Source organism: Triticum aestivum, chromosome 2D (genome assembly GCF_018294505.1).
Source record: "Triticum aestivum cultivar Chinese Spring chromosome 2D, IWGSC CS RefSeq v2.1, whole genome shotgun sequence".
NCBI classification, from domain to species: domain Eukaryota; kingdom Viridiplantae; phylum Streptophyta; class Magnoliopsida; order Poales; family Poaceae; genus Triticum; species Triticum aestivum.
The window spans coordinates 18,875,316-18,898,944 of NC_057799.1; the positions used below are offsets into that span (position 1 = coordinate 18,875,316).

The window sequence follows — 23,629 nt, forward strand, 5'->3', positions numbered from 1 at the left end:
TCCCTGGATGAACGGCACCAACCCAGTAACTTTGAATCCATTTAGCCCCGTCTGTCAGAAACAAGGCCACTGTCATCTGTGAAACAACGTAACCCTGGATGGTTTTAGAATGACCAAATCTAAACTCAGGTAGCAGTTGAGAGAATCAAAACGTTTTTATCCAATTTTCATCACCCCTACAGGCTGAAAGTGTGCGAACAAAAGGTGCTGGGATCAAATGGTTACTTATTAATTTGTTTTCTGTGCAAAATCCCGTGGTTTTCAAATGTCAGCTTGCTTATTAATTATGTGTAAATATACAGTTTACGTTCTTTCAGTCAAATACAACCACTAAAATCCCAGCTGCACAGCAGCTAGTTGTGAATGAATCGATATCCCAGCCTATGATGAGGCTATATGCTTGACTGTTTAATTCTTATTCCCGAAATTAAACCACAATCAACATAGAGCAGCAGAGCGGAAAGGAAAACACAACAGATAACAGATGACACTTGCTCAAAACACAAGCCCTGACTCCTGGACGATGCGGTCGAGCTTCTCCCCCATCTCGCGGCTCATGTGGTTCGCCCAGTCCCCTACCTCGCCCTTCCTGTAGAACACGTATTTATCAACGTGAACCTTATTCCTGTGGCTGACGCCGCCGACGTGGTTCACCTCCAGGCCGGTGAGCGTCTCGAAGCTGCACATCCTCGCCACCTCCTCCGCCACGCTGGAGCCCTCCTCCTCCTCGGTTAGCGGGATGCCGAGGAAACTCGCGAGCCTCCTCACGACCTGCGCCGGGTCCAGCTTGATCTCCTCGTACTTGAGGAAGAGGACGGTGTCCGGCCTGGCCACGCTCTGCTCCCAGTACTCGAGGCAGTGGTCCTAGAAGGGGCCGTAGGGCGAGAACCCCTCGCAGAACATACCGAAGGCGTTGTCCATCGACGGGCCGGCGCTGCCGCGCCGCACCGCCAGCTTGTTCTCGAAGTGCAGCCTGGAGACGAGCGTGTCCTTGGGGTCCCGGCACAGGTACACCACGCGGCATCCCAGCGACCGCGTCTCCGGCGGGAGCAGCGACATGGGCATGTGCGTGGCGAGGAGCCTCAGGGACGGGAGCGCGCCGAGGTCGACCACATGGCCGCCGGCAGCGCCAGGGATCTCGATGTAAGGCACGAGGTGATGCGGGTGGCGGGTGAGGAGCGGGTGGTCGGCGGCGCCGAGGCCGTGGCGGGACCGCGTGGCGACGGTGAAGGCGAGGGCCTTGAGCCAGGTGGTGCCACACTTGGGCTGCGTGGCGAGGACGACATCGTCGGCGCGGGGCGCGAAGGCCCGGCTGGCGCGCAGGACCCCCTCCAGGATCCTCGGCTTGAACCAGTAGCCCTTGTGCTGGATGAGCGGCTGCGCCCACCCCTCCCTTGATGAGAGCGAGGAAATGAAGTCCTTCAGGCTCTCATCGGATGGGGCGTCGTCTACCGGTGAGCTCATCGGTGGAGCTGCTGCTGCCGGTTGAGGGGAGACGAAGCTAGCCATCTTGGCTATGAATGGGTTGGTGCGATGACGACATCGAGTCATTATACACTTTACGGAGGGAGCAGGATCACGTGGCGGCTAAACTAATTAGAAGTAGAACACGACGAATCGGAGCACATGGAGAGATGGCTCCCTCCAGACTCCATCTCCCTGCACATATATAAAAATGAAGCACTCCAGTTGTGACGCATGCTCTCGCAGTAATCAGATCCTGCACTCCAAAGTGGGGAGACTATAATAGAATCTAGCCTTCAGGTGAGATGGTAAGATCAACCCAAAATAATCATACTTAGGCAACTCAAAAAATTCTAAAATTATCTGACAACATACCTATGGTGTATGCCTACAACTCCAAAATAAAAATCCGTTCAAAAACCAATTTACAGTAAGAGATAAAAAATGATAAATTCAACAGTGAATAGTGCCAGCTTTGCATGAATAGTATTTGACTATTCACATCCGATTTTGTCTTTTTCGTTTCTACAAGTGTAGATTCAGTTAGGAGCTGAAACTTTTTGAAGCTGTAAATCATACTTACATGGATGTGTGTCTGCAAATATTTTCAGAATTTTTGAAGATGTTTTGTATTAAAAAAAAATGATCTCATTGGTCTCACCTAAGGCTAGATCCTATACCAGTGTCCCATGTCCCTTGAGATTGCAGCCAAAAAAATTCTACTGTATCCCAACCAAAATATATATCCAATTACATCTACTAGTTAGTTAATTAGATGACATAATTGAACTGAACTCTAAGAAGATGCAACAAACCAGGACAAAGATTTCAAGATATATTACAAGGGAGGGATTATATCATTATGCGGCCATGCATATGCAATAAGGGCGTATCCAACGCCGACTCTCAAAACGCTCGCAAACGTTACGGACCGCGCTCTCGAGGTATCTGCTTTTTTTTGCCCGCTACACGAAACTTTTGCATGTACATTAGCTAGCTGGTGAGAGAAAACAGTGCTATGTCAATATGCTTAGATGATGGCAGACTCACAGGCAGCACAGAACAAACAAAACAACCAACAACATAGAGGACAAGACAAAAAAATGGGGAGGAGGTACCAGCTGCCCTGGTAACATTGTTTCAATTTTCATTTTTAATATTTTCGTCTTTTTACTGTATGCAAGATAATAGCCCTGAGTGACATATTATCAGTGGACTAATATAAATGTTTTCCTAGTTCTGTTTTGTTAAACTTGCAACCAAACATGTCTATCCTAACACGCAATGTCACACGCCGCAATGCCCTCGCAACTGCGATTAATGCAATGTGGTAGCAACTATCAACTCCCGTAAACAGGAATATTAAAAGCATGACATGTATTTGGCCTTGACATTATAAGAGATCAACTTAGATAATTATATGCTTGGAATGCTGACATGATCATTTTAGTTAACATCTGACAACTTGCATGTACCATACACACATCATATACTATATTTGAACTTGTAACATGTAACAGACTAATACTAATGCGAGTGATTGGTGGAGTAGTTAAATAGGGATTAACGCTTATCACAACACATTGCCCGAGCAGGAGCCTATACCATGGTCTTGGCAATCCAACCAAGAAATTTTACCTAGGGGAACCGGACCTAGGGGAACCGGCGTTCACGGTTACCGTGGAATTAGTTAAATGCCTCTGGAAATTTTTCAGACAATATTTTAAATTATTTTTTTAGCATATGATATATTGGTATTGAACTATTCTTGTACATAATCTACATGATAAGATGTTGGACGCTAACCTGTTGTAACATCAGCTATCATGTCGCAGGTTCGGCCCCTTCAAGATGCTTTTCTTTTTTGCATGTTTTGGCTACTAAAGTCGAGAAAACTAGAAGAAAAAGAATGAACGACCAGGAAGTCAAAGCTCGGACACGTAGTTGAGTACCGACTCGATTTAACCACTACCGCACTCCAAGAATTACCTTGGATGAGAGATGGTCCTGTATTTATCTACACCTTGAGAATTTAAATTCAAGTTTATCAAAATAAAATGCGCATGCAACTATCCACTCCCGATACAAAGAATACAAAATCCATGACTTGTATTTAGCCCTGACGCGGTAAGAGATCAACTTAGATAATTGTTATCCTTTGGAATGCTGATATGAACTTTATAGTTAACATCTGACAACTTGCATGTACCATACACCTAACATATACTATATTTGAAGTTGTAACAAGTAACTGACAAATTCTAATGAGACTTATGGGTGGAGTTGTTAAATTGGGAAGAAGACTATTCACAAGGTGTAGAGCAGGAGCTTGTACCAAGGTTTTAGCTACCCAACCAAGATATTTTACACAGGGGAACTGGATTCACGGTTACCGTGGATACCACCAAATATCACTCAAATTATTTCAAGCAATATTTTAAATTCATTTTTAGCATATGAAATATTTGTATTGAACTCTTCTTGTACAGAATCTATATGCTAGATCCGCAAAAAAAGAATCTATATGCTAGGTTGTTGGGTGCTAACCTGTTATAACGTCAGTGGTCAGGTCACAGGTTTGACCCCTAATAGCTGCTTTATATTTTGCACATTTCATTGACTTATGTCGAGAAAACATAAAAAAAATGCACAACCAGGAAGTTGAACCTCGGACGTGCGGTTGAGTAGTGAATGAGTTTAGACATTACAACACTTCAAGAATTATCTTCGATGAGAGATGATCCTGTATTTTTTACACTTTTAGCTTTTAAATTATTTATTTCCAAAAAAATATTGGGTTGAGAGGCCTATTTACCGGGGACAGCGAGAAACATAAAAACCACCCGGTATCTGATTTGTTTGCTTGGTACCCAGAACCTTGGCATGTACACCAGCTAGTTGGCGAGAGAAAATAGCACTACGTCAATATTCTTAGATGGTGACGTACTCACAGCTAGTACAGACCACACAAAACAACCAACAACACATAGGAGAAGACAGAAAAGGGGGAGGAGGTATCCACGCTGGAAGGGACAGCTGCCCCTGTAGCATTGTTCCATTTTATTTATTTTTTGTGTTTTTCCATGAGATGCAAAATAACACCTCTAAGCAGTGTGTAATACACCCTTTCCTATATATTTTAGAAACATGCACAACCAGCTATAGGTCTTTCCAGACAATGCTAAAGCATACGCTGTAAGGTCTTGTACAATAAAAGGTGCTTAGAGAAATAAACCGAGTTTTTCTTAAGCACAAGTGCTTATTTCCATATGAGGGGTGCCTAATTAGGCATCCACCCTCTAAAAATAAGCATATGTGCTTAGAGAAAATCTGGTTTATTTCTCTAAGCACCTCCCTAAGAACCTTCTATTGTACAATGCCTAACGAGCTAGCAACTACGATCGACAAAATGCGCATGCAACTATCCACTCCTGATACAAAGAATATAAAATCCATGACTTGTATTGAGCGTTGACGCGGTAAGAGATCAACTTAGATAACCGTTATCCTTTGGAATGCTGATATGAACTTTATAGTTAACATCTGACAACTTGCATGTACCATACACCTAACGTATACTATATTTGGAGTTGTAACAAGTAACTGACAAATTCTAATGAGACTTATGGGGGGAGTAGTTAAATAGGGAAGAAGACTTTTCACAAGGCGTAGAGAAGGAGCTTATACCAAGGTTTTAGCTACCCAACCAAGATATTTTACACAGGGGGTACCGGATTCGCGGTTACCGCGGATACCACCAAATATCACTCAAAATATTTCAAACAATATTTTAGCATATGATATATTTGTATTGAACTCTTGTTGTTCCGAATCTACATGCTAGGTTGTTGGGCGCTAACATTTTGTAACAACAGCGGCTAGGTCACATGTTCAGGCCTACTGGCTGCTTTTCTTTTTGCAAATTTCGCCAACTTAAGTTAAGAAAACAAAATTATGCATGACCGGGATCTCAAACCTCACATATGTGGTTGAGTACCGACTGGGTCTAATCACCACAGCACTCGAATAATTACGTTGTATGAGAGATCGTCCTTTACTTATCAACAGTTTTGGCGTTTAAATTCACGTTAAAAAAACAATGTTTGCGTAAGAGGCCTATTTATGGGGGAACAAGAGCAGGAGCTTGTGCCAAAGTTTTGGCTATCCAACTAAGAAATTTTACCAAGGGGTACCAGAATTGGTGGCTACCATGGATTCCGCCAAATACCGCTCAAAATATTTCAAACAATATTTTGGATTCAATCATTTTAGCATATGATATATCGGTATTGAACACTTCTTGGACAATCTGTATACAAGGCTGTTGCTTTTTGCACATTTCGTCGACTTAGTCGACAAAACAGAAAAAAAGAATGCATGATCAGGAAGTCAAACTTCAGACGTGTGGTTGCGTACAGACCGGATTAACCACTACGACACTCGAAGAATTATCGTTGGATGAGAGATGGTTATGTATTTATCTACGCTTTGAGAATTTAAATTATTATTTTTCTGAAAAATGATTTCTTTTGCTAGGCCTATTTAACACGGGCAGTGGGAAACCGGTACCCAAAACCTTTGCCGTCTACATCAGCTACTCGGCGAGAGTGAAAAATGCACTATGTCAATAAGCTTAAAAGACCGCAAAGTCACAAGAATCACAGGCCGAAAAAAAAAACACCAGACAAGACAAAAAAAATAGATGAGAGCTAGATGGACCCAATTTTTGTATGGACAATGATTGCTTTGGGTCGAAGCTGGTGCAACAACCAACCCACCATTTCGCACGCATCCTAGCGTCTGGACCCATGAACCATTGTCATTCTTCCTCCTCCCATCATCCTTTTCTTTTTATTTTCTACCTAAACGTCATCCTTTTTTTTTCTCCATGGCTACCCCCCTCCAAGGTCTGGCGCTGCATGCTGTCGTGGACATTCTCACCTTTCACACGCCTCTTACTTGGTCTTCCTCCGTCCATCTTCTCTCTCAGAAATACCTCAAAAGTGCGCGACTTGAGCAGTTGCTCCAGCTAGTAATTCTGGTTTTAATTTCCTCAACAAAGGTATGGTTTCTCTTCCCAGCCCTGGTTGATCTTAAATTTTTGTGCTTGTTCCTTGCTGGTTCGAGCGAGTTATTGTCTTGATCGTTGAGATGTCAGCCTTTGATCCGTGGTGCAGCGACTTTCGCTCGGCAGGTTGACTCTCTCTGCTCTCTACTCCAGCCTCCGGGTCTATAAGCCGCGGATCCTAGACGGGAAGACCTCAAAAACTGAGTGAGCCAGCCAAGATAATAGCCCTGAGTGACATATTATCAGTGGGCTAATATAAATGTTTTCCTAGTTCTGTTTTGTTAAACTTGCACAACCAAACATGTCTATCCTAACACACAACGTCACACACCGCAATGCGCTCGCAACTGCGATTAACGCAATGTGGTAGCAACTATCAACTCCCGTAAACAGGAATATTAAAAGCATGACATGTATTTGGCCTTGGCATGGTAAGAGATCATGTATTTATCTACACTTTGAGAATTTAAATTCAAGTTTTTCAAAATATAATGCGCATGCAACTATCCACTCCCGATACAAAGAATACAAAATCCATGACTTGTATTTAGCCTTGACACGGTAAGAGATCAACTTAGATAATTGTTATCCTTTGGAATGCTGAGATGAACTTTATAGTTAACATCTGACAACTTGCATTTACCATACACCTAACATATACTATATTTGAAGTTGTAACAAGTAACAGACAAATTCTAATGAGACTTATGGGTGGAGTTGTTAAATTGGGAAGAAGACTACTCACAAGGTGTAGAGGAGGAGCTTGTACCAAGGTTTTAGCTACCCAACCAAGATATTTTACACAGGGGTACTGGATTCACGGTTACCGTGGATACCACCAAATATCACTCAAATTATTTTAAGCAACATTTTAAATTCATTTTTAGCATATGAAATATTTGTATTGAACTCTTCTTGTACAGAATCTATATGCTAGGTTGTTGGGCGCTAAACTGTTATAACGTCAGTGGTCAGGTCACAGGTTTGATCCCTAATAGCTGCTTTATGTTTTGCACATTTCATCGACTTATGTCGAGAAAACAGAAAAACAATGCACAACCAGGAAGTTGAACCTCGGACGTGCGGTTGAATAGTGAATGAGTTTAGCCATTACAACACTTCAAGAATTATCTTCGATGAGTTATGGTCCTGTATTTTTTTTTTACATTTTTAGCTTCTAAATTATTTATTTCCAAAAAAATATTGGCTTGAGAGGCCTATTTAACAGGGGCAGCGATAAACATAGAAACCACCCGGTATCTGATTTGTTTGCTTGGTACCCATAACCTTGGCATGTACACCAGCTAGTTGGCGAGAGAAAATAGCAGTACGTCAATATGCTTAGATGGTCATAGCAAAAATAAATAAATGCTTAGATGGTGACGTACTCACAGCAAGTACAGACCACACAAAACAACCAACAACACATAGGAGAAGACAGAAAAGGGGGAGGAGGCATCCATGCATTGTTCCATTTTTTTTGTGTTTTTCCACGAGGTGCAAAATAACACCTCTAAGCAGTGTGTAATACACACTTTTCTATATATTTCTGAAACATGTACAACCAGTTATAGTTCTTTCCAGACAATGCTAAAGCATACGCTGTAAGGCCTTGTACAATGGAAGGTGCTTAGAGAAATAACCCAAGTGTTTCTTAAGCACAAATGCTTATTTCCATATGAGGGGTGCCCAATTAGGCATCCACCCTCTAAAAATAAGCATCCGTGCTTAGAGAAAATCTGGTTTATTTCTCTAAACACCTCCCTAAGAACCTTCCATTGTACAATGCCTAATGAGCTAGCAACTACGATCGACGAAATGCGCATGCAACTATCCACTACCGATACAAAGAATGTAAAATCCATGACTTGTATTTAGCCTTGACGCGGTAAGAGATCAACTTAGATAAATGTTATCCTTTGGAATGCTGATATGAACTTTATAATTAACATCTGATAAATTAGATGTACCATACACCTAACATATACTATATTTGAAGTTGTAACAAGTAATAACTAACAAATTCTAATGAGACTTATGGGTGGAGACGTGGAGTAGTTAAATAGGGAAGAAGACTTTTCACAAGGCATAGAGCAGGAGCTTATACCAAGGTTTTAGCTACCCAACCAAGATATTTTACACAGGGGGTACCGGATTCACGGTTACCGTGGATACCACCAAATATCACTCAAAATATTTCAAACATTATTTTGAATTCATTTTTAGCAAGATATATTTGTATTGAACTCTTGTTGTTCAGAATCTACATGCTAGGTTGTTGGGCGCTAACATGTTGTAACAACAGCGGCTAGGTCACATGTTCAAGCCTACTGGCTGCTTTTCTTTTTGCAAATTTCGCCAACTTAAGTTAAGAAAACAAAAATATGCACGACCGGATGTCAAACCTCACATATGGGGTTGAGTACCAGCTGAGTCTAATCACCATATGCGTACAGACCGGTTTAACCACTACGACACTGAAGAATTACGTTGGATGAGAGATGGTTCTGTATTTATCTACGCTTTGAGAATTTAAATTATTATTTTTCCAAAAAATATTTCTTTTGCTAGGCCTATTTAACAGGGGCAGTGGGAAACCGGTACCCAAAACCTTTGCCGTCTACATCAGCTACTCGACGAGAGTGAAAAATGCACTATGTCAATAAGCTTAAAAGACCGCAACGTCACAAAAATCACAGGCCGGAAAAAAAACACATCAGACAAGCGAACCAACTTGTGATTGGATGATTGGAGGGACAGTGGTATCCCCAGCCCACCAGGGTTCAAGTCCTGGTGCTCGCATTTATTCCTGTATTTATTTCAGGATTTTCAGCGATGCGCATTCAGTGGGGGGAGACGTTCGCGTCGATGACGAGGTGCCTACAGTGACTTCGTAAATTTCAAGATGATATACCGTCTCAGTCTATCGGAGGTGCTCATAGGGATAGGGTGTGCGTGTGTGTGTTTATAGAGGTGAGTGTATGCGTGTGTATATGAACGCTTGCGTCTGTACTGTATTAAAAAAAAACATCAGACAAGACAAAAACAAAAAAAATAGATGAGAGCTAGATGGACCCAATTTTTGTATGGACAATGATTGCTTTGGGTCGAAGCTGGTGCAACAACCAACCCACCATTTCGCACGCATCCTAGCGTCTGGACCCACGTACCATTGTCATTCTTCCTCCTCCCATCATCCTTTTCTTTTTATTTTCTGCGTAAACGTCATCCTTTTTTTTTCTCCATGGCTACCCCCATCCAAGGTCTGGCGCTGCATGCTGTCGTGGACATTCTCACCTTTCACACGCCTCTTACTTGGTCTTCCTCCGTCCATCTGCTCTCTTAGAAATACCTCAAAAGTGCGCGACTTGAGCAGTTGCTCCAGCTAGTAATTCTGGTTTTGATTTCCTCAACAAAGGTATGGTTTCTCTTCCCAGCCCTGGTTGATCTTAAATGTTTGTGCTTGTTCCTTGCTGGTTCGAGCGAGTTATTGTCTTGATCGTTGAGATGTCAGCCTTTGATCCGTGGTGCAGCGACTTTCGCTCGGCAGGTTGACTCTCTCTGCTCTCTACTCCGGCCTCCGGGTCTAGAAGCCGCGGATCCTAGACGGGAAGACCTCAAAAACTGAGTGAGCCAGCCAACAACAGCAGTTTATCTCTTCGCAATCCAATACAGGTGAGTACTCCCTAACTGCGAAGAATCATTTAGGTATCTTTTTCCGTTGTCCGGAGTCCAAGACTGGATTTTCCATTTCAGGTGTTGCGGGCAAATTGCTCGGTCATGGAGACCGCGCTGGTGGTGAGCGCCTCCCAGGGCGCCGTGCGGATCCTCTTGGGGAAGCTTGGAAACATCCTTGCCACCAAGTACGCGCTCCTCAGCGGCGTACGTGAGGAGATCCAGGAGCTCAAGGACGAACTGGAGAGCATGACCGGCTGCCTCCGCGACCTGGCTGATCGCGACGACCACAGCCAGCAGGTAATTAATATGGTCCGAGTATTTGAAATTTTGAATGACAAATGACCTCTCCTAATGAATTCCGGAGTTAATCGCTTGCCGTGCGTGCGTATTTGCAGACGAGGATCTGGATGAAACAAGTGAGGGAGGTGGCGTTCGACGCGGAGGACTGCATCGACAAATTCTGCCGTCATCTCGGCCAGCATCCCGGAGATGATCCAGGACTAGCGAGCTACCTTGGCAGGATAATCAGCCTCCTGCGAACGATGGGGTTGCGGGCTAAGCTGGCCGCCGAGATCACGGGGCTTCAGTCTCGCGCCAAGGGCGTGAGCGACCGGCGGGTCAGGTACAGGCTAGAAGATGCGGCAGGAGCTGGTCCTCGCAGCTCGAGCAAATCGCTCCACTCCTCCGGCTACAATCTGCGCCGCTTGCTTCCATCTGAGCTCGGCGGCGGGTCAGGCCTCGTCGGGCTGGACGGCAGGACAAATGAGGTGGTCGGCCTGCTGAAATGCGGCGAGGCACCTCGCCGGGTGGTGTCCATCGTCGGATTCGGTGGCCTCGGCAAGACCACCCTCGCCACCGCCGTCTACAACAGCCCGGAGCTGCGCGACATCCAGTGCCGCGCTTTCGTCGCTGTATCCCAGACCTACGATCTGCGGTCCCTTCTGGAATCCCTGCTGAAGCAGCTTGTGGTTGTACCGGCGGGAACCTCTGACGATAACCATCCCCTCCGAGGAATCAAAACCTGGGGCATAACTGAATTCCCCGATAAGTACACAAAACACTTGACGGATAAGAGGTAAGAATATAATATGTTGAATTAAATATTTAACTGTTTGCTGCAACTGCGAGCGATAGGATACTACATGTTTGATAGAAAAAATTCATGCTTTGTATATTTGCATATCTTTTTAATCTTTGTGTACTTGCATCTCTAAAAAAAGATGATGATATCAACTTAGATGTCTATGTCACATCTAGATGATAACGTTGGATTTCGCCCACGGATCAATCACATCAAAATCGAGGAACACGCACACACATAAAAACTTTTATAGCCAGGGGCCCTTGTCATGTCCCTTTTTTCCTTTTATTTCTCTTCGGTTTTTCTCCCTTTTCATAGTACAACTACACTGTGCAACCTTTATGTGTACATATATACACAACCAAGCTACTCACTTGAGCCATAAACACCGTGATACAATAACAATGCCTAGTCCTACAAACTCTGACACTAAGAGCCCGTTCTTTTTTGGCCTTTTTGCTTTTAGAATAAGATGTCCTTGCCCAGCTTTTCTAGAAGCCCAACCAAAAAATTTGATAGGCTCCTAAAAAAATATTTTTCGTTGTGTTTCTACAAAAAGCCGGGAGGTTCCCAGCTTATTCTAGAAGGCACCAAAAGAACTGGACCTAAACCTTGCATAAACTTGAACTAGACTAATAGTACTCAACCTTTCTTTTGCATGGTAATACGTGTTTCGTTGATAAATCATAAAGATCATAGTATACGTAGACACGGATCTGACAAAACTGAAAACACAGCAGAATGCTAGCCTTTGCACAAAGGAACGCCAGACAAGAAAGAGAAATACAATCAAGATCGAAGAATCCCGTGAGCTTCACACCAATGCCCATCATCTACCTCTGGCATCACTATAGCAGCCACCAACGAAAACAAAAGACGGTTCACCTCCTCACCCGAGCTTGACGCGGCTCCATCACTGATATGCAACTTTGCGGACCTCCAAGGTGGCTCACCAAAGACGAAGACATTGCCGTTGAACGAATTGGACCAGGGCAACACTCCGGACACGCCATCGAACTCCAGATCTAGCATCCCCGCATGACTAAGACGTCGGAGAAGAAAACCATACCTGCCTGCCACGAACCACAAACCAAGCACACGATCCACCAACTTTCAGATGTCGCTGATGCATACCAGAATCTGCATCCACTCCTGCACTACCTCCCAAGTTCCGCGCCGGCGCTAGAGCAAACGCGGCCACAATGGCGGAGCCCGACGACACAAGTCCACCACGAGGAAGTCGCTGCCGCCATGCCATTCTTGCATGAAAATACTGGTTTTCAAATCTAACCCAAATATAGCCAAGATTGCCTCATCGGAAAAGGATATGAAAATTCTTTATTCATCGCCGTCATCGCCGCCGCCGAAGTCAAGACGATGAATAGCCTAAAACTTTAAACAACTAAAGCCTAAAACAGTTCATATGCATGAAACCGGCGACCGCCCTCACCACCAATAACTGAGGTCGTTAGCGGGAGTGAGCCGCCAGAGGACGGCGGCACGGCCCTCTGGCGGCGGCTGCAGGATCGCCTTTCTTTCTTCCCTCGGAAAGCTATACACATACTGCCAATTAACTCTACCTTCACAGGTACATGTTGGCTGACTTCCAAGTAACTAAGCCACGTGACGCACGCAAAGGTTTTTATTCAAAACGAGCATCTCTCAAAATTACTCTAACAGGCACGCCCTGAAAATTTACAACGAAGATAAAGCAAAATATTACTGCAGTTTGGAACTTCTTTATTCGTTTTTCAATCAGCTTCACCCTCTTCGATAATTTTTTCCAATTTGATTCATTTTGCACACTCCTCTCCCCTAGAACTAATGTACTTCAGTCGCCGGTGTTCCAAGGCCGGCAGTAGCGACGAGTGATCGAAGATTTGTTCGAAGGTAGATATGAGTGGCGGATAATGATGGTAGCGCACAGAGACATGCAATTTACCCAGGTCCAGGCCCTCCCGGAAAATGTAACATCCTACTCCCTGTGGTGGTTATATTGTCCGAGTGCTTGTCGGCGAGCAAGAGGATCACATGAGAGTAGTTTCTTGTGTTATGAGTTCCTGGCTATGGGGGTGGCCGAGAAACAAGATGGGTAGGAGAAACCCTAGTGCTAGGTGGTTCTAGAATATCTTGGATTCCTTCCGAGAGGGCCCTAGTTTGCTTTATATACTTGACTGAGCTAGCTAGGGTTAGATGGCCTGGGTTAGACTGGTGGGCTCCCAACTATGGGTCGAACTAGATCATGTCACACGCCAGTCATTTGTTGTGACCTTGCCTCTCAATCAGTTCTGGTGCTAAGCTGGCCCATGGGCATGAGTGGCTGACTCTGACCGCTAGGGTTGATTAGCTAGCCCCTTGTCTTCCTGGTGGTACATGTGTGTCGTATCCCCATAAGTAGCCCCCAGAGCAATGGCGGAGATAGGGGTGCCAGACAGGGCCCTGCCCCCCCCCCCTAACATCACTGACTTAGGCCTAGTATGAATAGTAACTGTGATCTTTTCCTACTAAAATGGTGGTTTTTGATGGATTGGCCCGCCCCAACAAGATTTAACAATACTCGGCCCCCCTTATCCAATTTTTCTGGCTCCGCCGCTGCCCCGGAGTACCGCATGATCTACCTATTGGTAGGTCGGGATGGATTATTTGAATTCATGCAAAGGAAAGATAAAAAAAGGAGACACGGCAACTCAGTGGTTATCCGTCACATGTAGGCACCCGGCTAGAGCTTTGAATGGCGCCCATGAGACCCGAGCGAGTCGCTTCCAGCTAGTGACCCATCGGGGGAAACATCTTTCATTTATGTTCTGAAGCAAGGTCTTAGATTGTGACACTCGAAATTCTAGTCTCCTGGGCCCCGACTTCTGGCCCATTGGGGCCACGCCATCGGCGTCCTTGGCTTAGATGTGCCCGAGAGATGTGTGGCATATGAGGACGAGTGTGAGCGCTTGTGGCTAGTGGGTCTCGGGTTTTTCCTGGAGACATGTTTTGTTTGGTGCCTCCTTCTTGTCCGCACTGTAGTGATTGGATGTTGGGGCACAAGTTGTGGCGCCGCGTAGGTCGTGCTTGGTCAAATGGTCATGGGAGGGAAAGATTCCCACTATCCCCATCTCCCCGATTGAGTGTCTGGCAGAGAAGAATGTGTGCCTCTATTGGGTTCGCTTTGGTTCCCAATGCCAAACATTTCTAAGACTAGTCACAGTGGGAGTAACATATGTGGAAACATGCATACTCGTGCAAAGTCAACGAGACATATTAGTGTACATGTCATAGTATTAAACGAGAAAAGAGATGGTGGTGGTAACATATTATGTTATCATCATATAAAGGTCACCAAGAAAATATGATTTTACAAGCTAATGAATGAAGGCATTTATGATACTACTACTAGTATGTATGCACGCGGAATGCACATGTCGGTTACATTATAGAGTCATTTTGGTCAAGGAAAATAAATCATGGAGTTCCCAGAGAAATGATTCAAGACACATCAACCTTATGCATGTACAAAAGACGAAAGAAATACCTGGAATTATGCAATTAGCACAAGAAAGGTTCTCGTATTCATATGCAGTAAATATCACTCTATCACATGCAAAGAACGTACTCCCTCCGGTCCTTTTTACTCCGCATATTAGGTTTGTCTCAAGTCAAACTTTGCAAAGTTTAACCAAACTTAGATTAAAAACTATCAACATTTACAATATTAAATATGTATACTATAAAACTACATTTCATAATGAATCTAACAATGTTGACTTGGCATTGTGAATGTTAATATTTTTCTATAAGTTTAGTCAAAGTAGAGATACTTTGACTTTGGACAAAATCTATATGCGGACTCAAAAGGACCGAAGGGAGTATAATTTAAACAAACCTGGGTAGATATGTTTTAATCTGACATTTACTACAACTTTCCACCAAAAAATGCACACGTGAGTCAGCGAAGTCATGTATGTGCACGACACACTGGTTTGACTTGTTTACTTTTACAGTTTTTCATTCAAATTTCTGGCCGCCTGTCAGACTTTAGTAGTACGGACCCAACTCTTCCGGGATCTGCTTTGGTAAAAAGAATTGAACGCCTCCGGGGGATGCAACTATGGTGTAGTGGCTCAGTTGGGGAGAGCGGCTAATCTGCACCCGGGCTCATGGAAAAATTCAAAACAAATACAAACCAAATTCAAAAAATTCCAAAAAAAATTATGTGGTAGATAATTTGATGCGTGAGGTCCGCTCCAAAATTAACCTTGTTTGGACATTTGAGCAGCTCTGTGCAAAAAAGACAAAACCGGGTCTATAAAAAAGTTTACTGTTCACGAACTGTTTTGACCCGATTTGTCTTTTTTGCATAGAGCTACTCAAATGTCCAAATGGGTTGAATTTGGAGCGGACCTCACGCATCAAATTATCTACCACACAATTTTTTTTGGATTTTTTAAATTTTTTAGTATTTGTTTTGAACTTTTTTCTGACCGGGAGCAGATGAGCCTGGGCACCGATTTGGATTTTCGCTCAGTTGGGTCCCTAGCCAAATAAAATAGACATATACTACCTCCGTACTAGTTTATTGATCTTTCTAGTATTTTGTGCCAAACTTTGACCATAAATTTAACTAAAATAATAATAATACATGTCACCAAAAATTATATTGTTGAGTTTGTATTAACATTTTATTAGTTAAACCTAAGGTCCAAATTATATAGTTTTCAACGTTATTATTTTATGCATTAACATTTTATTAGTTAAATATAAGGTCAAAATTTAGCATAAAATCTAAAGGGGACAAATAAACCAGGACGGAGGTAGTACTGGGCTGGGTGACTGGTGCAAACACTATGTGCTACAGTAGCCACGAATTCCAGTGCTTTAGGCCGTCAGATGAAACGGCAAAAAATGCATTTCAATGTCCCAACTCAAACTTGCAAAACTGATACACTGTATAGATAGTATAACATAGATAATACTTTATACTATGAAGATAGTAACATATACTAGGGTCATGAGTTACTCACAACTATGACCAGCCTAACGCCATAAGGCAAACCATTGGGGTCGGGGAAACGGGGTGTCGCTGACGTGGGGTGTCATGTTGACGTCTTGAATGATCAGGTCAAAGTTGAGAAGTGGTGTCCCAAGGGGTGTGACATCTTGGTATCCTACCTCCTATAAAGGTAGGTTGTATGTTGACGAGGGTATCCCTACCGTGTAGGCTGACATAATTAAGAGCCAACGAAGAGCCCATGCCCATTGGTGCTAAGGTCCAAATAACAACAGCAGGGGTTGGCAGCCTAGTCGGAGTGGATACCAGTCGGGGAATAATCACCAGGTGGTTTACCCACCTATCAGGTTCATCGGCCAGTCCATCTTATTGGCAAACCAATGGACAAGGGCATTCATGGAGACGTTGCGCGTGGAGCTCCACTAGGCATTAAGACCATGAGGATCTAGCAGACTCTCAATTTGTCGTCGTCATCTTCCACCATTCCATCTTCAGAAGTAATCGATGTATTGTCCTTGCCAGACCCTTCTGCAGTCGACGTCACCACGACGCCAGACAGCGTAACCGTTTTATGCTCTCCAATCAAATGGTATCCAGCGCCCAAGACCCCGCTGCACCTTGCCACCAAGACTCACTGTGTTGAAACTGTAGATGGCACACCACTCCACCTTGATCACTACACAAAAGAAGCATGCAGAGACCTGTGCCCAGCCACCGAAGCCAGACACTTGGCCCTCCTGCCCATGTACAACCCCAAGACGATGCCCCCATGGGGGTGACAACGCAGGAACCTCGCCATCATCCAATCCGGAATCTGAATCTGGGGTTTTCCCCGGGGCACACAAGGAGCACGAATATCCCCACGACGCCTCCAACGATGTAACGACGCCCACAGGCCCCGCCACCAGTGGTTTCGACAGAGCCCGAACCAAGCTTTCGCTGGCAAACTCACACCCATCACCGGCTGGTCCACCAGATCCTCCTCCACCGTCATCCAGCACGCCCCATGTAGACGCCCCTGCCACCAGGAAACCGTCCATAACCGGAGCTGCAGTGGAGTCACTGCCTGGAACGACCGCCTACCTGGATGAGCTGCCGACGGTAGAAGAATCCTCATCGCCGCGCCACCGACGCCAGACGACGCACACATCGAAGCAGGACACCCACACGAATCTCCATCGCATCCCCGTCTCGGAGCCACGAAGAAGGCCATGCCGCCCCATCATCTGTTGCCTGGGCTTTGCCCCGCGGTGCTCCGGCGACGCCGAGCAGAGGGGCGGCGACGGTCGTAGCCCTATCAGGAGGGAGGGAGAGAGCAGATTGGATCGGGCCATCGGGGATCTTTTTTTAGATGTATATCACTTATCTTACTCTTCATATATGCAACGTTTTACATGGGGCATGTACGTTTCTTTTCTCCCCCACCGGTATGTCAATTTCAATTCTATGGGAGCGTATGCACGGACTGTATTATAGGAACGTATATGCCAGTTAACAGTGAATCCACGCGTAGAATATTGATATAAGACAAATCTGGCCGCAAATACTCTGCTGGTACTATCCATAATAGAATTTTGATTTGAAATGTTATAAAAAGAATTATTTTATGATATTTTAGGAAGGCATTTGGGGTTTGATCCGCTAATAGAACTGCCAGTGCACTTGATTGTTTGTAAGAATATAGCAAAACAGAGTGTGATAAGGGTTTATGATAGTAGCTATTTTTTTTCCTTTTTCGAGAAGGAGGCTGTACCCCATGGTTTTGTTAGCTTACTATTTTTTGTTTTATTTTTAGGTACTTAATCGTTCTTGATGATGTGTGGACGCCAGCAGCATGGAAGTATCTGAATGAGTATTTTCCCAAGAATGAAAAACAAAGCAGAATCATAGTTACTACACGCACTCACGATGTTGCAAGAAACTGCTCCACCCATGACCAAATCTATGAGATGAAGCACTTGGAGCCGGAAGATTCAGAGAAGCTATTCTTCAGGATAGTGTTTGAGTCCGACGAATGTCCGGACAGACTGCAGGAAGTCTCCACAGCTATATTAAAAAAGTGCAATGGTTTGCCTCTAGTCATAGTAAGCATAGGTCGTATGCTTGCTCAGAGGGAAAACAAGATACCCGCAGATTGGCAAAAGGTATGTCGTAGGCTGGGTCCTGAACTAGAGACAAACCCCACTTTAGAGGCAATGGGCCGGATACTTACCCTTAGCTACAATGACCTGCCCTACAATTTGAAAGCATGCTTCTTGTACCTGTGTGCTTTCCCCGAGGATTATGAGATCAAAAGAGGGCCTCTGATTAGGCGCTGGGCAGCCGAAGGCTTCATCGCTGCCATGCGTGGGCTGAGTTTGGAAGAGATTGGTCAGAATTATTTCGACGAGTTCATCAGTAGAAGCCTGGTCACCCCTGGAGTGATTTCAGACACCGGCAAGGTCAAGAGCTGCAAGATTCATGACATAATGATGGAAGTTATAACCTCCAAATCAGTCCAAGAAAACTTCATGTCGTTCCTAGGGAGTTCGGAAGACAACATTACAGCTGGCCATGACAAGATCCGGCGGCTCTCCATCCATCCCGGTGGCACCATGGAGAATAAAGGCTTCACCAGTCAATACTTGACCCATACCCGTTCTTTGACAATTATTGGCAGCACTCAAAAACCAGCAGCCATCACTTTTTCAGGCTTTACTCTTTTAAGGGTTCTAGACCTCGAAGGATGTCTATGGTTAAGCAATCAAGATTTGAAGGACATTTGCAAACTGTCTTTGCTGAGCTACCTGAGTCTTAGAAGCACATCCATATCCGAAGTTCCAAATGCAGTAGGGAAACTGAAAGAATTGGTGACATTGGATGTAAGGGGAACATCTGTGGCTGAATTTCCCAGAGGCATCACTAAGCTCCAAAATCTGAAGCACCTAATGACAGGCAGTTATCAGTACTATACAAGGTCACGAAGTGTTAAGCATCTGTTAACTGGAGTGAAGCTACCTCGCGGATTACAGAATATGTGTGCCCTGCAGAGGATTTCTACCATAGATATCAACAAAAGCTTCCGTTCAATGGATGAGCTGGGGGACTTGTCTCAGTTAACCAGGCTTTACGTGGTCAGCCATGAGGCAGTGGAGGATACAAGCAGGTGGGAGACCTTCGTCAAGTCCTTGAATAAGCTAAGCAGCTCCCTTCGATACCTATCGATTCAGCGATTAAAACTAGCATGTCAGCCCACAAATGATTATATATCCCCACCTCTCTTTCTTCACAGCCTACACTTGTGCGGACGAGTAAGTTTGCCGCCAAACTGGTTTTCATCGCTCAGTGACTTGGCCAGTGTGTCAATTCGAGAGACTTACTTTGGCGCTGAGTTGATAGAGGTCCTAGGGAAGCTTCCCGGTCTTCTTTCATTCAAGATATATGCATCGGGAATAGAATCCACAGAAACTCGATTGTGCTTTGAACCGGATCGATTTCCACAGCTGAAGCAACTGGTCCTCGATAATCCGTCAAATTTCTCCGAGGAGATCAGCTTTTGCGGGGGCACAACTAATCTTGAGAGGCTCACATTGTCAATAGTGAAGGTTCCCAGCAGAGGCATTTCAGGCATTAATGACCTTCTGAAACTAAGAGAGGTTGAGTTCTTCGGCTCAATTGTTCAATCTCTGGTGAACACAGTAATGGCTGTGGCCAGGGAACACCAAAATCATCCTAGAGTCACCTTAGAAGGTCAACCTACGGAAGATCAATCTACGATAGCCCAACCCATGGAAGATCAACTACGGCCGGAAGCTGCCTAAGCATCTTGCTGGCAGGTACATTTCTAGAACCTGGCTGGCATTCGTTTCTTTGTTGTTTTATGAAAAATATGATGCCACACGTGTGATCACAAGAAATCGACCCATCTTTTCTCACGAAACAGCATGCAGCTGTAGGCATGAACCCTGGAGGCTGGAGGCGCTGCAAGAACCAATAGTTGATGACGGGTGTGCTGGAACTTGGGGTCTACACTCTCCCTCGAGCCGATGCGTGTGCATAGATTAGTTTTTGTGAGTTCGTTCCACGCCCCGGTGGCGCCTACATGCTCTGTTCTGTTTATTTCACTCCTAACAATATTAGCTCTCTTCTTTTTCTCCTTGATGGAATGTTATCCACGGCTTGTGAGGGAACCTCTTTGTTTTAGACTTTCGAGTGATTATTTGGAACCTCTATCTTTTGGCTACTGTGGAACATGGTAATTTTAGAGCTTAAAGACTGTACGACCTTACCTTCTCCCGGTGGAATTTTATTTATCATTTGTTATTATGCCTCAGAAAGTTCCAGTTAACTATATCGTGGACCGTAGAGTTATTGATTCTCAAGGTAAGTGGGATTCAGTCAGAAATACGATGGATGGGTGAAGCTATCATGTTGATTACGTTCAGTAAAGAGACCGACTGCCTGTCCTATGGGACGGTAATCCGCTAGTTCAGTAAACAGATCAAGTTGCGATTTACCTTTTTTTTTGTTTTAGACAATAGTCGCAGTTTACGTACGTTGTGGATGGCGAGCCCCAAGCGACATATGTCCTCTAGCACGATTTACCTTTTTTGCTTTAAGTCTATAGATTGTAATCCCAATTGTAGTTGGATATATACTACTAGCAAATTAGATGATAGTATTTGCCTTGAGATAAGCATATTCTACTCTTGATCTTATAGTTTCAGGGCTTTGCCTTGAGATAAGCATATTCTACTCTTGATCTTATAGTTTCAGGGCATATATATAAGCATATTTTCTGTGCTTGTTTTCCTCGGTGTCCTATCCTTACTTTCGATCATATTATCTTTTAGCCTTTCTTTGTTCTAATTTTCTCTGACATTATCGTTTTTCTCGGACAATCTTTTGACCTAGCACCAATCAAATTGTTGTTGAAGAAACCAGCATTTTTTGCTAATTTTGTCCCCTCAATGAACAAACTGATAAAATAATAGGATTATGTGGCACATCACTTCATCGCCCAGGAGCATTTACACTCTTTAATATGAAATACAGAACACTAAAATCACAGTTGCACAGCAGCTAGATGTGAATGAATCGATATCCCAGCCTATGATGAGGCCATATGCTGAAATGTTTTATTCTTATTCCCAAAATAAAACCACAATTAATCAACATAGGGCTCTTCCCAACAAGAAGAAGCAGAGTGGAAAGGAAAACACAACAGATAACAGATGACACTTGCTCAAAACACAAGCCCTGACCCCTGGAGCTAGGGCTGGGCATTCGGTTCCCCCGAACCGATCGGTTCGGTGCTTCGGGTTGTCTAAAGATTCGGTTTCCAGATTTTGTTGACCAAACGGTTTCCTAGAAAAATACTAACCGAGAGTTTCGGTACTGTAGACTTCGGTTCCGGTCTCGGTTATGACCGAACAACGCCAGACTTGAGATTTGGCTCAAAAACAAAACAGAATCAGTCTCGAGCACAACTGACAAAAAGAAAATTGTGCAAGCAACAGAGATCCAGGCGGCCAACAGATATTACATCGCCGAATATCGATTATAGGAAAAATACACTCTAATTACAAGCAGCAATTCATGCGATGCCTCCGTTACCTCATCCATATCTGCCCCTGCTCTTGAAAATTAGATCCCCAAATCTGTGAGACCGTGCGCCTCCCCGCTCTCGTCTTTCCACCGTCCGTCACATACATCTCGAATCTGCACATCGGGCTTCAGTTGAGGAGATGGTCGGCGCCTCGCCGGTCATCTTCCATCTTCACGAGCAGCAGCACCGCGGTGGAGAGGCCGAGAGGTGGATGTGGAGCACGCCGCCGGCTGCGGGGATGGGTAGAAGTAGAAGGTAGGGGGCGGCGGTGGAGAGAGTAGCGAGCGGCGGCTAGGTTACGGTCGTGGCCTCGTGGGTCGAGGTGCCATGCGGAATTGCGAGAAAGATTTATCGCTCTCCAGGCCCAGTAGTTGGGCTGTGTGGGCTGTGGCTACGTGGGTTTCTCAAGAGTCGATCGATTTCTTCGGTGTATTCGGTTACTCAATACGTACTCCCGAATTGATCGAAGGAAGTTCGGTTTTCCGGATTGGCTGGCCGAATTTACGAAAGAATTCGGTTTCGGTGCCTTCGGGTTCGGTCACGGTTAGTTCGGTTCGGTACTTCGGTCATCGTTTTATATGCCCACCCCTGGAGCTTCTGCTGGACGATACGGTCGAGCTTCTCCCCCATCTCACGGCTCATGTGGTTCACCCAGTCCCCTACCTCTCCCTTTCTATAGAACACAGAGTTATCAACGTGAACTTTATTCCCGTGACTGACGCCGCCGACCTGGTTCACCTCCAGGCCGGTGAGGGTCTCGAAGCTGCACAGCCTCGCCACCTCCTCCGCGACGCCGGAGCCCTCCTCCTCCTCGGTCAGCGGGACGCCGAGGAACCTCGCGAGCCTCCTCACAACCCGCGCCGGGTCCGACTTGATCTCCTCATACTTGAGGAAGAGGACGGTGTCTGGCCTCGCCACGCTCTCCTCCCAGTACTCGAGGTAGTGGTCCCAGAAGGGGCCGTAGGGCGAGCACCCTTCGCAGAACATGCCGAAGGCGTCGTCCATGGACGGGCCGGCGCCGCCGCGCCGCCAGCTTGTTCTTGAAGTGCAGCCTGGAGACGAGCGTTGTGTTTGGGGTCCCGGCACAGGTACACCACCCGGCAGCCGAGCGGCCGCGTCTCCGGCGGGAGCAGCGACATGGGCATATGCAATTTTGGAGTTTCAGTTTCGTCAGACTATATATGAATTTAGTTCAACAAGTGTGTCAGTCCATCACAAAACATCACCAGAAGAATATATACCTTGACGCTGCCACTAGTAATTCGATTTAATTTAATACATGGGATGTAGCCTTTCTCCTATGTTTTTCAGCTATGGAGAATAACAATTCTTCAAGCTCGGGAATTGAATTATATGATAGAAAATTATATGATAATTTTATCTGATAATCATATTCTCACTGTAAGCCTGCTATCCTAGGAGCATTTCACTTGCGTGCTGGAAAGTGCACATGACTGTAATAACTCATTTTTGCTGTTTTTGCTATCTGGATTAATTTATTATTTCCAGTCTCCGCAGCAAAATAGTCAACCCTGGGTCTGGATCAATGTCAGTTTCTTCTTGGTACAGCTTCATAAACTATTTCTGCTCTTTCCAAATGCTTATGTTGTGACACATATGCTTCATGAACTCTTGATTTTGAGCATCTTTTCGTGCTGCACACGTGTGCTCTTGATTAAACTGTTGTAGCTGCCCAAACTAAATGCCTCTTTATATCAGTCCTTGCTAAATACTTGATGTTTGTATTTGTTT

At 44.7% G+C, this 23,629-nt stretch overlaps 1 protein-coding gene and 2 pseudogenes across 1 annotated transcript; 1 reads left to right on the forward strand and 2 right to left on the reverse strand.

Moving 5' to 3' along the window:
* Positions 1–427: 427 nt before the first annotated feature.
* LOC123055533 (cytosolic sulfotransferase 5-like) lies at positions 428–1,509 on the reverse strand (annotated as a pseudogene).
* Positions 1,510–10,312: 8,803 nt separating this feature from the next.
* Positions 10,313–11,289, forward strand: LOC123048364 (disease resistance protein Pik-2-like). Its single transcript, XM_044471481.1, has 2 exons — positions 10,313–10,507; positions 10,606–11,289. The coding sequence occupies exons 1-2, from the start codon at positions 10,313–10,315 to the stop codon at positions 11,287–11,289; spliced, it is 879 nt and encodes a 292-aa protein (XP_044327416.1).
* Positions 11,290–22,378: 11,089 nt separating this feature from the next.
* LOC123048365 (cytosolic sulfotransferase 5-like) lies at positions 22,379–23,031 on the reverse strand (annotated as a pseudogene).
* Between the last annotated feature and the right edge of the window lie 598 nt (positions 23,032–23,629).